This window comes from Mycteria americana, chromosome 3, assembly GCF_035582795.1.
Source record: "Mycteria americana isolate JAX WOST 10 ecotype Jacksonville Zoo and Gardens chromosome 3, USCA_MyAme_1.0, whole genome shotgun sequence".
Taxonomy (NCBI): domain Eukaryota; kingdom Metazoa; phylum Chordata; class Aves; order Ciconiiformes; family Ciconiidae; genus Mycteria; species Mycteria americana.
Genome location: NC_134367.1, coordinates 68,645,055 through 68,659,511, shown reverse-complemented (window position 1 = coordinate 68,659,511; position 14,457 = coordinate 68,645,055). Strand labels below are relative to the sequence as shown.

At 40.1% G+C, this 14,457-nt stretch overlaps 1 protein-coding gene and 1 long non-coding RNA gene across 4 annotated transcripts in view; one reads left to right on the top strand and one right to left on the bottom strand.

Annotated features, from left to right (window-relative positions):
• The first annotated feature begins 1,509 nt into the window (after nucleotides 1-1,509).
• LOC142408409 (uncharacterized) lies at nucleotides 1,510-7,567 on the top strand. The gene is made up of 3 exons (XR_012775276.1): nucleotides 1,510-1,824; nucleotides 4,479-4,747; nucleotides 7,352-7,567. It is a non-coding gene; the product is annotated as an uncharacterized LOC142408409 (long non-coding RNA).
• Nucleotides 7,568-7,668: 101 nt separating this feature from the next.
• PHACTR2 (phosphatase and actin regulator 2) overlaps nucleotides 7,669-14,457 on the bottom strand; it is a 143,215-nt gene continuing 136,426 nt past the window's right edge. For all 3 annotated transcript variants that reach the window (XM_075498883.1, XM_075498885.1, XM_075498884.1), the window contains one exon: nucleotides 7,669-10,751. In XM_075498883.1, the coding sequence (XP_075354998.1) occupies nucleotides 10,736-10,751 (16 nt within the window). In that variant the 3' untranslated portion in view covers nucleotides 7,669-10,735. The remainder of the gene's footprint in view (nucleotides 10,752-14,457) is intronic.

Here is a 14,457-nt window from a genome sequence, read left to right as displayed (position 1 = left end):
GACCAACGGGGGAAGACGATAGGCTGCCACTCTGGAGAGTTTGTTTTTTTCTCCAGTAACAACAACAACGAGAGTTTTCTCAGACTTAAATAGCTCTTCGATAAGAGAGAGGCTCCATGAACGCAAGAAGGATACGCTCCCGCCCCGGCCCACAGACATATTTTCCTCCTTCTCCCCCCAAGTTAGTGGAGAATGGTTCCGCTCGCCAGCGGGCCGCAATGGCAGAACACCTGGGAGCGGGCCAAAGGGCAATGCGCGTGCGCAGTGGCCGTGCTGTCGCTCGCAGAAAGGGCCGGGCGGTCGAGAGGGGCGGGGCTCGCTGGCAGAGAGGCGTGGCTTAGGGCTCGGGGCCCCGCCCCTGCCTCCCCCCCCCCCCCCCCCCCCCCCCGCGGCGCCTGTTCGGGGCGGGGCGGCGGGGCTGCTGCGCCGTCCCCTCAGCGGCGGGGCGCGGTGGCCGGGCCGTGGAGCACCCCGGTCCCCCGGGCGGGCTGCGGGCGCCACGCGGTGCGCGCAGGGCCGCTGCGGGCTGCGTGCGGGGTGAGGGGAGGGAGGAGGCGCCTGCAGCCGCCGTGAGGAGCCCAGCCCGGCGGAGCGGTGCGGTGGAGGTGGTGGTGCGAGATACTGGGGAGAGAAGAGCGTCTCTGAGAGTCTGCGGCCACCTGTGGGTTGTCTCCGCCGTCCCCCAACCTGTTGCCGCCTCTGCCCGCCGCCGTCGCGGTTCCTCCTGGGCGCCGGCCCTTGGCGGAGCCGCCCTGTGCGCCGGGCCTTGGCGCGGCTCCCTGAGGCGGTCGCTCACTCCCGGCGGCGACGCGAAACCCTTCCCCGGGCTCCACACAAACAGAAAATCCGCAGCGCGTCCTACGGCGGCAAGGCTTACCGCGTGTCTCTCCGGTCCAAGCGAAGGAGATGAGAGGAGGATACGTGACAGACATCAGTCATTGCACTTACTGCACTAAGTGCTCAGGCGCTACAATGCAATGCAATACAATACAATACAATACAATACAATAAACTTTAATAAGAACCTGTGTGAGACAGGAGGCACGGCACTGCTGGCCGTCTGGCCCTGCAGAAAGGGCCTCTTCCACTAGCTGTGCCGCAGGGGCCTCTGGCACATGCCTTTGCAGTCTGGCTCTGCACAAGCTCTGCCAGGCTGAATTTGAAGGCTCAGGTGTAACTAATATGTAGTCTTATTAACAGTGTTTTGCCATATATGAGTTCTTATTTCTTGTGATATGACACTGCTGCTGTATAAATTATACCTACGCCATGTGGCATGCCTGTGCGCAAACACACAGACACACGCATACACACTCCTTGCTAAGAAAAAAAAAAGTATCCTGGGTATTTTAGGAATATGATGTAAAACCGTTTTGTTACATTTCAAAAAGAAAGTAAAACACAGAAGGGAGCAGTTTCTTCCACGTGCATATAGATGATTAAAACAATAACAGCTATGGAAAGGTTGTCACTGAAAATTATAAAAGAATTATTCATGTATTATGTGTGTATATGTGTGCAGCTAAATATATGTACACCTTAAAATATGAGCTTGAATCGTATTTGAGTGGATTTCATTGTTTTTCAGTAGGTGTCACTAAAGCTCCAAAAGAGCCCAGATTTTCACTCTTCTGAGTATCGTTGTCTGAAGTCTTGCATCTTTACCAGCAAGTTTCATCACATCACTCTCACGGAAGTGGACAAACTGATCTGATCTGCCCCATCAGTTGAAATGACTCCTGTACTCAGAGGATTCAAATTATCCCTGCCTATATCCGCACAAAGGCTAGAGCTTCCTTTCCTCTTGCTTCCTAAAAGTACATGGTGAGTATCTTGTTGCTGTCAGCCCTCTGAAGGTTGTAGTACACACCTCGTGGTACAGGAAGGTTAGCAACCCTTTGACTGCATGCTGTGAGTGGGTTTTTCAGGCCTGCACCTAACAAGAGCAACTCCCTTCCTATAGTATGTCTATACTGCAAACTCAGTGACAGGTGGAATAGCAGAGCTAGCTTTTCAGGTAGCTCAAAATAACTAAAAGCAGAATCACCCAACTGTTAAAAATACAGTACTTAGCATTTATCTGTGGGGTAACAAAGTAGATTAGATTACTCCTTATTGCTTCCAGGTCCCTGAGGTAGCTCTGGCATGCATAGAAGTGCCAAGTACTTGTACGCAGACTTGGTAACAGGATTACACCTGACAATCCCCTATGCCTGGTGACCCCCTATCTAATAGTGGCAGCACTGTCATTCCATATACCCCAAATCTGGTCTAGGGGTATCATGTCAGTCTGGAAGTGGGAAAAATTAGCTTTTGCTCTCAGCTCTGTTGCTAATCATCTTTTTCATATGTGTAAGTTAAATTTACCTGTTCAGTTTTTTAAGTCTCGGGGTCTTCTGTCTTGCTTTAACTCACATCCCCACCCTGTATTTCCTGTTCAGATTCTAAGCATTTAGGGGGAAGGACGTATATTACATGTTCACACTGTGATTAAAACAACAGGCTCCCTTATCACAGGAGATTGATAATGTATGCCAACAGTAATACATCTGGAGATTAGTTTTAAGATTGAGGGATTAGCAATAATAAGCATCATATTGCCTCCTTTGTTGATACCTAAGGGTGAGTCATCTCCTTCCAACTGATTTACAATATATCAAAATTTAGTATCACATGTATGGAAAATGTGTATGAGAGAGTCTCTCAGGTGGAAACTCCACTTAAGCTTCTGATTTCATCTACGCCTTACAAGGCCATCTGTAAGATCCCACTGTACTCTCTCATTGTGTTCTCTGCTGAGACACCTTGCAGTTTAAACTCAGCAAAGACCATCTGCAGAGACTGAGGGGAAAAGTGCTCAGGGCACTAACCACTTCTTTTATGCTTATGGAAGAAGAATGGTCAGTATTGGAATGGTCTCACTGTCGAGGCAGCCACTTGAAAAATAATATGCTGGAAGCATGCATTTCCTTAATGTAATCAACAACTTGCCTTCCATGTAAGGAAGTTTATGCTAATAATTTTTCTCATAGTTCTTGCAAAGCAGAAGTTTTTACAAAGTAATTTAAAAGTGAAAGTTATTGTCAGTCACTTTGTAATGTTAAAAGATTGGTGGACATACTGCAGACTAGGTTGAACCCTCAGCTATGCAAATCAGTTCTGTCCGTGTGCAGTAGGTGTAATTCTGCTGCAAATCTGCTGTCAATGAAGTTATTCCACTGAAACTAGTGAAAACCACTTCTTGCTGATAAAAAAAAAATTAGGAAACTGGAAGCATAAATTGGGTCTCAGAACCATTGAGCTACAACACTTAACTTTGTATTTTTAAAATAACTATCACCACTTTGAACACACCTCTGCAGGAATACACCACCCACAAGAGAGCTACCAGGTGTGTTTGAAGGACTCCCAAAATTCAAAGGAAGGTTTCAGGAACTTTCCTTCATTTCATTTCCATGCAGAGGGACTTTTAATTAAGTCTCTGGCTACTTTCCAACAAGTAACTGCTCTCTGAAGTTAACTCCATTATACAGGCACATGTACTTGCTAGAGATTCAAGAACAAAATATTTTCTGTAAAGATTTTCTGAACAATTTTATTGAGGTAATTTTCTTCAGTTTATATTCATATATATATTCATTCATATATATCTATCATTTAAAGAGCTGAACAGCTGTCTAAGGCACTTGGAACTGTGCACAGCAGAGTATCCTACACTACTGTACCACTAGGCAGCACATGGGGTTTTTTGCTTGTTAAATAAAAACACCATAAAACAAGCATAATATAGGTACTGTATAAAAAAGATAATACATATTCTATTTTTCAGATGACAATGTTGGAATATATTTGTGTGTGTTTGTGTATATATAGAGGTATATACTACAGTACAGATAAAACCCCAAGCAGCAGCTATCGTTAATTTGTAACAATTCCAGTTATTTACATTCACAGATATCAATACACCTGTGTAAAATGCAGTATTAGACCAGCCACTTCTTAAAGTTACCATATTCAGTCACTCTAAGTCAAACTGCTAAAATACAAGTAAATGCATTCATTTTATAATTGTTATGTAAAATACACACTGCATAAGCTGAAAAGTTACCAGTATTGATTCTCCACAGCCTCACACCTTTTGAAAGTCATTAAACACGTGGAAAGAACATTTTAAAATGCCAGCAATTCTAAGCTGATAATGTTTCAGATACATTTTTTATAGTTATCAATAACTATCCAGCATGAAGGGCAGTGGGAAACCAAGTCTTGAATTTTATTTGCCTTGTTTTACTTGTAAATAGGAACATTTAGTGAAATTCAAGTGAGTTACTCTGAGCATAATTTCTTTCTATTTTTTAATCAAATTAATAAAAACAATAGAGTCTAAGAACTGGCCCAGTGCCTATTAATAGGTGACACTCTCCATTATGTGCTGCAAAATTTAATTCCAATGAATTCACATGAAAATTTCATTTCAGGTGATTGTGTCCTGCTCATAGTATATTCAGCACCTAAGAACCTCCTGACTTCACTGGATCCTAATAAGACCCTACTGGAGCTTAACCACCTCCACCAGTGTGGATGGGTTATCAAGCCCTCCTTACTGGAGTCATCTCCAAGAGGTCTCCTTGCAGACGTGAGTGGAAGAGTTGCGTGTGCAAGGATTCTTAGCACTGACTAGTACCCTGCTGCAGCGTATTGCAGCTCTGCCACAGAAATATGCATTCTTGAATGCCCAGTGTTTAAGGTACAGTTGGGTCTACAAAGCCTGACATACTAATATTGCCATGATTTACTGTTTGAGCAATTGCTCTGTGAAAAGCTGGGAAGGGACGCAAACTTATTAGCTCCTGAGTGTACAGCAATGTGCTCTGCAGCATTCTTGCATGCTCTGCAGCATTCTTGCACCTCTCCTAGATTTGCAGTTTCACTGTAAATGGAATTCTATTTCTCTTTTAGGGAAAAAAAAAAATTTAAGAGCTATTTAATCAGTTGCAGGCAATTATCATGTTCCATCTCCACACCCTTCCCACTCATACAGTTAGATGCCCATTCAAACAAGCCATTGATATCTTTTTGTTTCAAATCACACCAGCTAAAATAATTGTCCAAAACACAGTATTTAATTCCAAAATTTATACAAGTTTACAAATCAATATACCACCACACAAAGTAGTGAAAGGAAGAGGAGATACGTTCAGCAACATCTTACTGTATTATAACAATGTTCAAATGTGGTTAAATTTGACATACTACTGCAAGACTTTTTCATATAAAGAATTAATGATTGAACAAGGAGATACAGAGAATGCCATTACTTTCTTTGTTCCTATCCAATGCAATATTCAGCTTCTAGAAATAATGAAATATTGTGAAATGCTGTATCTAGTTCATATGAGCTCTATTTCCATTAAAATCCTGAAACAAGATGGGAACACTGACAAAGTGAAACAAGATCTTATTAATCATTAAAGTTAATAAATAGAAACCTGTCAAAACATTACAGTGAAATATGTTATTTTTACTCCATCTCTCCCTTTCTCTATATAGCTACACTTCATAAGTTTTTTTTCAGATGTCTCTTAAATAGAAGCTTTAAGCTATTCTGGGGAATTTACTTTGCTTTTTATTTGATCCTCAAAATATTTTAATATCAACCTAATACAAACTTTGAGAATTGCTTTTTTTTTTTCCCCACCAAAAGCTAGGTCCCAGCAGTGAGCATTGCACTGAGCTTTGTACAATAAGAATAAAGATAGCAACAATAATGGAGCTAAATGTGGGAGCTCCTGAAGGCAGGAGGCAAATTTATTCTGTTTTTCACCCTGAGTGTGTCTTTTAGTTTATAGCAGCGGCACAGGTCTTGAGATATGAATAAAAACAGATGACGTGAAAGCATTAAAAGACGCAGTTCTGGTATACCTGACAATTTAATGCAAATGTAAGCTTTTAGCCTGGTTTACTTTATCATTAAAGCGTTAACAGACATTAAGACATGGGCTCATATTCTCGTCTCTACTTAGGATGCCAGCAGTGCTCAGCCAGACCTATCCTGCTGGTGTAGTCTGCCAGGTACCCAGGTGACAGCGTGGCTCTCCCTACCCTGGCTCCGTCCCGCTGCCAGCTGAGGGGGTTTTGGTTGATTCCCAGGCTGCCGGACTAGATCCACCTTTTTAATCTGTGCTAGCGGGATCTTCCTTCCATTTTACGATGATATGAAATTGTGGCTCAGACCATATTTATCATCAGGTTAAGTGACAGCTGTTTTGAAAGACGTTCTCTGACATAGCTGTAGTACTACTAGCCACAAGATCTGGGTTTGAGCATAGCTGCTGGAAACAAAGCACTAATCTCACCTGGAAGGAGGGGTCTAATTTCTGTAATATCAGGGACATTTTCCTCCCTTTCTTTCACAGCTTTCATTTGGTTTTCAAGGAAAAAAAAAAGTAAAAAAAAAAAAAAGGTCATCCGATACAGTTTTTACATGTCAACACTGAGGTTGTGGTGCTTCTCCAAGAGCTGCTCAGTGTGGCCAAAGCAGAAGGTTGGCTGCCCTGCCCCACACCACATCAGAGGTTGGTGAAGTCCACCACAGCAAGGGACACGCACAACTGTAGGTAAATGCTAAACCCAACAAATACTATCTTGTAGACCTACAAAGAAATGGCTGTGAATACTTTCAGTGACTTTGAAGAGACACTGCTCCTGGTCCTACCTTGTTTCAAATCACCGGTCAAAATGGTATTTAGCTTAAATAATCGTTAGCATTTAGTTTAAATAATTTTTTTTGGTACTTTTTGAATCAACACATATAGCACAATTAGAGGAAATTCAGACAGACTATTTTTCATTTGAAACAACGAATTTCAGTTATAAGGACTTAAATATATTACCTGAAAGAAGAGAGAGACGAGAGACATTCTAGAACCATTTCAATTTGTTATGTGAAGAAGAAATGAGGATTTGATTAAGCATCCATTCTTCTGCAGCCACAGCAACATGCTGTGATGCGTGATCCTACTGATAAATGTGATATATGAGGTCATTTCAGAAACCACTACTTCAAGCTACTCATTTTATTTGTGTGGGTGTAGACATCCGAGTTCGTATCTGACTCTGTGGAACATAGGTATGTGTGTAAGGTTTGTCATATGTTGTGGATGACATTTAAATGATTTGTCCAACTTGGTAAAAATTAACACATTGATCCCTTTTAGCCAGCTGGACTGTACTATGTGTTGCATGGAAAGTGTTATTTTTTTCTTTGCCTGTTTTCCATCTTTTTTTTTTCCTCAAGGATTACTCAGTCAGGAGTTTCTCAGGACTTACCCTGATTTTTCCCTTCTAACAGGCATGCAGCACCATAGAGAGTTAGGTACATGACGTATTGTTTCCAACGGGCTGTTGTAGCAACTTGAAGACATTTGAAATCATCAATACAGAGGACTAGGAGATAAAGCAGAAACTGACTTCAGGCAGCTCAATAAGGTAAAGCAAACTTGCTTCACTGCACACAGTGACATACCAAAACCTTGTTATTTTTTATTGCATGGATAACACTTTACAGCTGTCGGCTTCTGCCAGTTGATAGAATATACTTATATATAGAATATAAATATATATTTATATTCTAAATATATATTTAGAATATAAAAATAGTATATACAATTCTAAGTCTGTGTGTGGGTACAATACACAATGGATAGTTTATAGTTCTAATTCTGCAAGTATACTACATTTTTACATAAGTCCCAATAAAGGCAACTCTTTTTATCCAGTTACATAAATTTGCTTAAGTAGTTTGCTGAATTGTGGGCCAAAGAATGCATCTGATTATTTATCATCAAAATATTAAGAAATTACGTAAGAAATTAAAGATTAGCTCAGCATCTCTACCTAGGCTAGCATTCTGCCTCCCGCAATGGCTTGTAGGGAATACTTTAAAAAAACCACAAACCCAAACCCAGAAGGAGGATAGGGAAAGCCTAAGTGATACCTCACCTACGTATCCTCATGTCTTATGTCAAAATGCAGCTTGAAGAAGTCTGAGCCAGAAGCTGTATCCTCATCTTTTGTGTTTTAATTCTTAAACTAGAAGGTGCCACATGTCTCGCCATCCATGCTCCAGGCCTAGTATAGAGGAATGTCTTCTTGCAAAGTCAATTCATTCACTTCATCCTAAGAGTTTAACAAGTTTTAGTTCGCTTGTGTAACCCGTATGTATCCTGGCATGTCAGTGGAACTACTGTCTTATATAAAGTTTATATAGTCTGACTTTACCTTTGTCCAAGGTATTCTGCCTGTGCAACAGCTATCTTTCTGCCTTTAGTATCTTGGCTGCTTTCAAATGTGTGAAAGTGATTAAGGCAACACTGAGGTCTATTTAATTGCTCCACTTGTTTCCTTTGAAGTGAAACTGTGTTTTATACTTCAAAGTCAACATCGTAGGCCTTTATAGGATTTTGGACACACATTTCTAAATTTGGCAACAACAACAACAAAAAGTTTAAGCAGGAGAACTATTTATTAAGTGCTAGTGTAAGTTTTTAAGTTTACTCTAAAATTCTAAAAATAGAAATTAGGATTCTACCAGAATTGCTGACAAACCTTAACTCTAATGGCCTGATCATTCCTGCATGATTTAGTGCCAAAGAATACATTTTCACTGCTTCCTTGATGTCAAAGTGGTGTTTCTATATTTGTAAAATGATGGGCCTCACAGAAGCTAAACTGTTTTCTGCAAATGGAATCCTAATGCCTCTTATTGATTCCATTAAAAAAGGAAGGTGCTGCTTCATTTTCTTTGCTACAAGCATGTAGATGGTTATTTTATTTGGTTATTTATATTTTGGGGTCCATACGTCATTGGGTTTTTACTAAAAGGTAAGTGATCCTAACAGTCATATAAATCTATCTTTTTAAAAAAAGGTTTGTCAACCTCTTTAAAATAATAGAGTGCCAGCTGTTGGAAAGCACTCTCCTGTTACTAGAATTGCTCTTTACTAAAATAATCCACTCCATTTATGCAAACCTGGTCTTGTTGTAAATATCAGTGAAGAGGGAGATCTAATTTTAGCCACCAAATTGCCTTCCTGCCTTTAGGCTGACATCTAAAACAACAACCTTCAATTATATAAACTAAAAACATTCCACAAGAAGCTACTGCAGGTTCTGAGGTAAAAATCACATCTACACAGACCTTTTATTGCCTGAAAAAGAAATACTTACACTTCATAATTAAAAACTAAACAGGGCACATAAAAGACAAAAATAAATTGTAATATGTACACACATTAGAAAGGATAAATAGCAAATATATTGTAATACTGCATTAAATGTATGCATATGTGAATTCCAGACCCCCCCCAAATGTTGTGTACATTAATTCAAAGGATAAATAAGTGCTAATATAAGACAGAGAATTTCTTAGTGTAAACAACACCACAGGCTTTTTAATAGGCCTTTGGGCCAACTTAGAAAAACCATGTATTGCCTTTCACACTCCATACCACTTAATTTTAATAGTACTGTATTCACATATACAATTTCAAGATAGTATAAAAAATTATGAATCTAAGAAGCATTCTTCACACTCAACAAAAACAGGCTGCAGACACTCTAAGGACTTTCCGTTCACTTTTACAGGACCACTGGCTGAAGACATATTGATTCATCTGGGAGTTCTTCCTTAAAGCAGTGCAAGAGTCCTTAAATGTGAGAAGTCACATTAGTAATCACTGCTCGAACCTACTAGTAAAGACTTTTGTGCCCTATTTCAATTCTGATTTTGGATTCACACTAGTGTCATCACTGCCTGCCATAGGTGAGAAAGATAATGATCCCTGTGGTTTGAATGGCAAGTGACAGACAGCAAGGAGTGTCCCTAAACATGAAGCATTTCATTGCATTCATAGTGTCACATGTTATTTGTCCTTTGAATCCTGTTTATGTATTTCTGAGGATCCAGAGTATCTCAACATTAAAAACCAAAAAATATATGACTTGTTCTGTATGAATGTTCAATGTATTTTCTTGAAGCATGCTCACCGGGATTTTAAAAAACACAGCTGAATTATACTAGGACTAATTTCTGGCAACTGTATTTACTGGCACCAGAGAAAATTACAGTTCTTCACTAAAGTACTGATGACATGAGGACTTGTGGCTTGCTGTCTTTCTAAGACAGGTTGTGGCCACTAAAAAAAATACATGCACAGTTGCTCACACTCTCTCTTTTTTTTTTTTTTTAAATAATTCCTCCCACTGGCCAAGTGCATTGTTAAGCAGTCCCATCCATTCCGCTTTCCTCTGTGGACCGACAAGCAAAGTCTCTCTTCTGCCACGCTCTCAGTCCTTTTCACACTCCCCCTTCTCAGTTACCCTCAGTCACAACCCTATGAAGTCTGATGAGTTCCTGGTAGCAGGCTCTCAAGCGATTGTCTTCAGCACTTCCTGACTTGTGGAGCTCCGAAGAAGAAGTCCACCGATTCATCTGTGTGGGTGAGCCACAGAACCGTGGTTTGTCTTAACACTGACAAACACTTCATGTGGATTCTCCTCCTAGACAAATCATTTGTCCATTGATAAAGACGAGGGCCACATCCTTCATTAACCTCAGGGGAAGCTGTAGCACACGCTCACGCTTAGTCAAGTTCCAGTGCAATCTCAGGTCTTCAGGACGCAATGATTTCCCCAAAGAAAATTGTCACATGAAATAAGGGATGTGGTCAAACAGTTATGGACGATGAAACCTGAAATGATAAATCATTAAAAAAACTTAGAATTATATTATTTCAACTGACAATGACACTGATCCTCATCCTGCTCTCACAGCTGTTTACTTTTGTTGCCTGAACAGAGTTATTCCTGATTTTCCTGGTCTATGTGGGATTAGTCAGCCCTATTATTCCCACTGTGTCTCTCTCTCTACTAGAAAACCAAACAGGGCTGTGGGGTGGCTCAGGCACTGGTGTATGTCTGTCTGTCCATCCCATTAACCTGTTACTGTGGTCCCTGGCACATTTTTGCTTGGGTCAACCAGCACTCTTCCAGATACTGCCTGGGCATGGCTGGGATTAGCACAGGCCAATAGGCAGACTGGGTATGGGGGGGACGTCACCCTGTTTTGGGGTGGGGGGAAGAAGTTATGAATTCCAGCTGTGCCAAGCCTGCTGGCCTCAGGGCTGGAGAACAGTCTCCAGTCTGTTTTGTTTACCAATACACATTTAGCCACAATTGCATCCACTATTTGGAGACACTGCTAGTAAATCAGAAAAGCTTTGCTAAGCCATAAAAACTAAATTTCTGGTTTTTAATCCTTCTGCAAAATAAAGCTAGCAAAAATTTTGGATTTTTTTAAGTAAGCAACAAATTTTATAGCACTGCAGATGCTTTCTTCCTATTAACAGCAGCCAACTGTGGCACACGAAGGCCCAAATACACCTCACTGTTTTTTAGACTTTTAGGTAGGGCAGGTACATCACTCCCAATTGCCTGTATGATGGATAGAGGTGGGTTGCTCCAAAGGGTGTCGCCAACCTTTTCTAGAATAAGTTAGGAGCCTACAGCAATTGAAATTCTAACTCAGCTTAAATGTAATGAATCAAAGCAAAGGGTAAGAAGGGCACCAATATCAGGTGCTCAATGTATCTATCACCAGACTTCTAAAAATCTTTGTTTAAATGGCTTTAAAAATACATCTATCCATGAAGTAGTGAAAGATGCAGCAACTTCACAACAGCATAGGTAATGACGCACCTAGCACAGTAGATTTACATAAGTTTTTGTTTGACACATTTTCTCTTAACAGTTCCAGAGAAGAGAAAAGAGAACAAGCCACACATTATCCCTGTAATGTGGTACAGTACCATACAGGGATGCATTTCTCAAATAAAGGAGGTGTACACAAAAGCTGACATTCACAAGTATGCAGCTCATCTGCTAAGTGAGGGTAGAGTGCATTGCAAAAAAGGCACAGGGTCGTATTTGTGTAGAACAACAATATATTGGACTATATATAGCATTTCCATTAGAAGTACTTTATAAACATCTACTAGTATCCTCTTCCCAAACTTTTATTTATTTCTCTATTTTTAGAAACTCAGTTTCTTGGATTCTGTTATGAAATAACAGAAGGAATCAGTCTAAATTACTAGGAGTAGAAAAACAGTTCAACTGACAGTCATTACAATAAATGATGAACAATGAAAACCAGTTTCTTCTTTCCCAAGTATAATATCAAATTTTAACAATTCCAAGATATTGTAAATACTGATTATAATATTAAATCATCTTATATCGAATATGTAATAATATAAGAAACTATATGCTATAAGATATTTTTGTTTAATAAGCAGCTTCCTTGTTGTCTCATTCTATCACAGAACTTCAGGAATAAGCCTTTGTTAACCAGCTGCCAATGACAGTGCCTTTTGGTTTGTATTATCTCAGTGATCTCCCTGAAAAAATTAAAAGATGAGTAATTCATTCTCTGGCTAGAGACTTTTGTCTACAGTTTTCTTAAACCAAATCAACTCTGTTGTATCAATCCAAATGTAGTGGTGAACTACTTTTAATGAGAGGTCCCGGAGGAAATGGAATCTCTTTTTATTTTCAAAACTGCAGTTGACTTAAAAACATCTGCATCTAATTCTGGTCTTAATTAGCTTTTTCTAGTGTTACTCTGCTGACTTCTGTGCAGTGGCTCCACAAGATGACCAGTGAAAAAAAAGAGGGCGGAGAGAGAACAGAGAGAGCCTGATTTCCCTCAGGTTGAAATTCTTCCAGGACCCTATAGAATCATTGCCTATATTTATCACAGTTTGGCTGTGCCTACTTTTTACTCCATTTTCCAAGGCCCTCCTCAAAACAAATAATTCACTTTTTAACTGCTTTGTCACTCCACTGGATCCCTGAGATTTTTGGTTCAGCTTTCAAGAATCCAATTGTAATCAGCCTCAGCTGTTTTCAATTCTCGTGAAAAAATATCCGATTCTTTTTGTATGACTCATGCCTATCTGTACTTATGCTTCTATATTGCAATGCAACTCAAAAACCATAACAACGTAAGCAAGGGGTTGCATTCCATCTCTCTCAGCACACAGCCAGGTTTCTATTCCTGCTCATTTTCCTTCTCTCCCTTGGGATGCCCATTTTTTTAAAGTAGTATTTTTATATATTCTGAAGAAGATATACTACCCACTACCTGAAGAGAAAATGACATCAGAAGCCAAATGAAAATATACAAATCCATGTTTGAAAAGGACATTTTCTAATGGTCAGAATGTGACACTAGATTTAAACCCTGCCTCCTGGTTCATCTCCTGGCTTAGGTTTGCTGTCTGTGAAACTGCTTTGAGTTTTTGAAAATTAATTTATTCATGTTATATCTACACTGAGTGAGTTTACAGTATTATAAAAAAATCCATGTTTTGGTGAGAAAAAAATCACTGAAATTGTGAAATCAAGCATTGAACTAGGAGATGCAACAAATCACCAAACATCCATCTCCCATTGTGAATTTTCCTTGTGACACTCTCTTTAATTAGAGGATTCACATTCACTTGCTTGGGCCCTGAGTTTGATTGAAACAGTAGCAGGAAAAGGAAGGAACCCAGTCTTGGGCAATTGTTTTTATCTGACTTAACTCTGTGTGGAAGTGAAGACAATACTACTATGCACGCAATGTTGGCTGATCCTAACAGCAAGTTTTGCTTGCTGGTGGCAATTTTCAGCCTTTATAACTTAAAAAACCCCTACTAACAGATGCCATGGGGATGGCAGAAAGCGCCTCCCTCCCCCTAGGAATAACTCTGCCAAATTTGCAGTCCTGCTAAAAACTGTGGACACTTCAGAGCTCTTTAAATAATAATGCTTCAGACAACATCTTGATGTTATCCAAAGCAGAGAACAAAACAAATCCAGATTAACACATTAGAAGTAGCAAACAGGGAAAATTAGAAACTGGCTTATTCCCCAGAAACTGCTGCCAGGAGGCTAGGTGACCCTTAGGAAGCTCCCCAAAACACTGGTGAGCTTTTCGGAAATTCAACACATCATCTAGTTTTCACTTACCAAACGCATCTACAAAAACATATACTTTCATGAGCAAAGGAGCACTGCCAGAGAAGGACATCCCTTTTTTTGTGCTTGAGGACTGTTAACTTCATCAGTGAGAAATGCTGAGTCCTTTCAAAGGATTATTCTTTAGATTTCCCAAACAATCTTTTTCCGTGTAGCAATTGATCCACTGCAGTCACCTTCACTGCTGTATCAACTACCCAACTTCAGGGATGGCACCAGGAACACTGGCAATCCCAACAGAATCAGTGGTGGGATTCAGATGGGATTCAAGAGGACTCACGGTAGGAATCTATGCAAGTCATGACACAACTGCAGAGGACTTGGAGAAAGGCAGAGGGTCACTGTCATACTCATCTCTCATTATGCAAGAAGAGG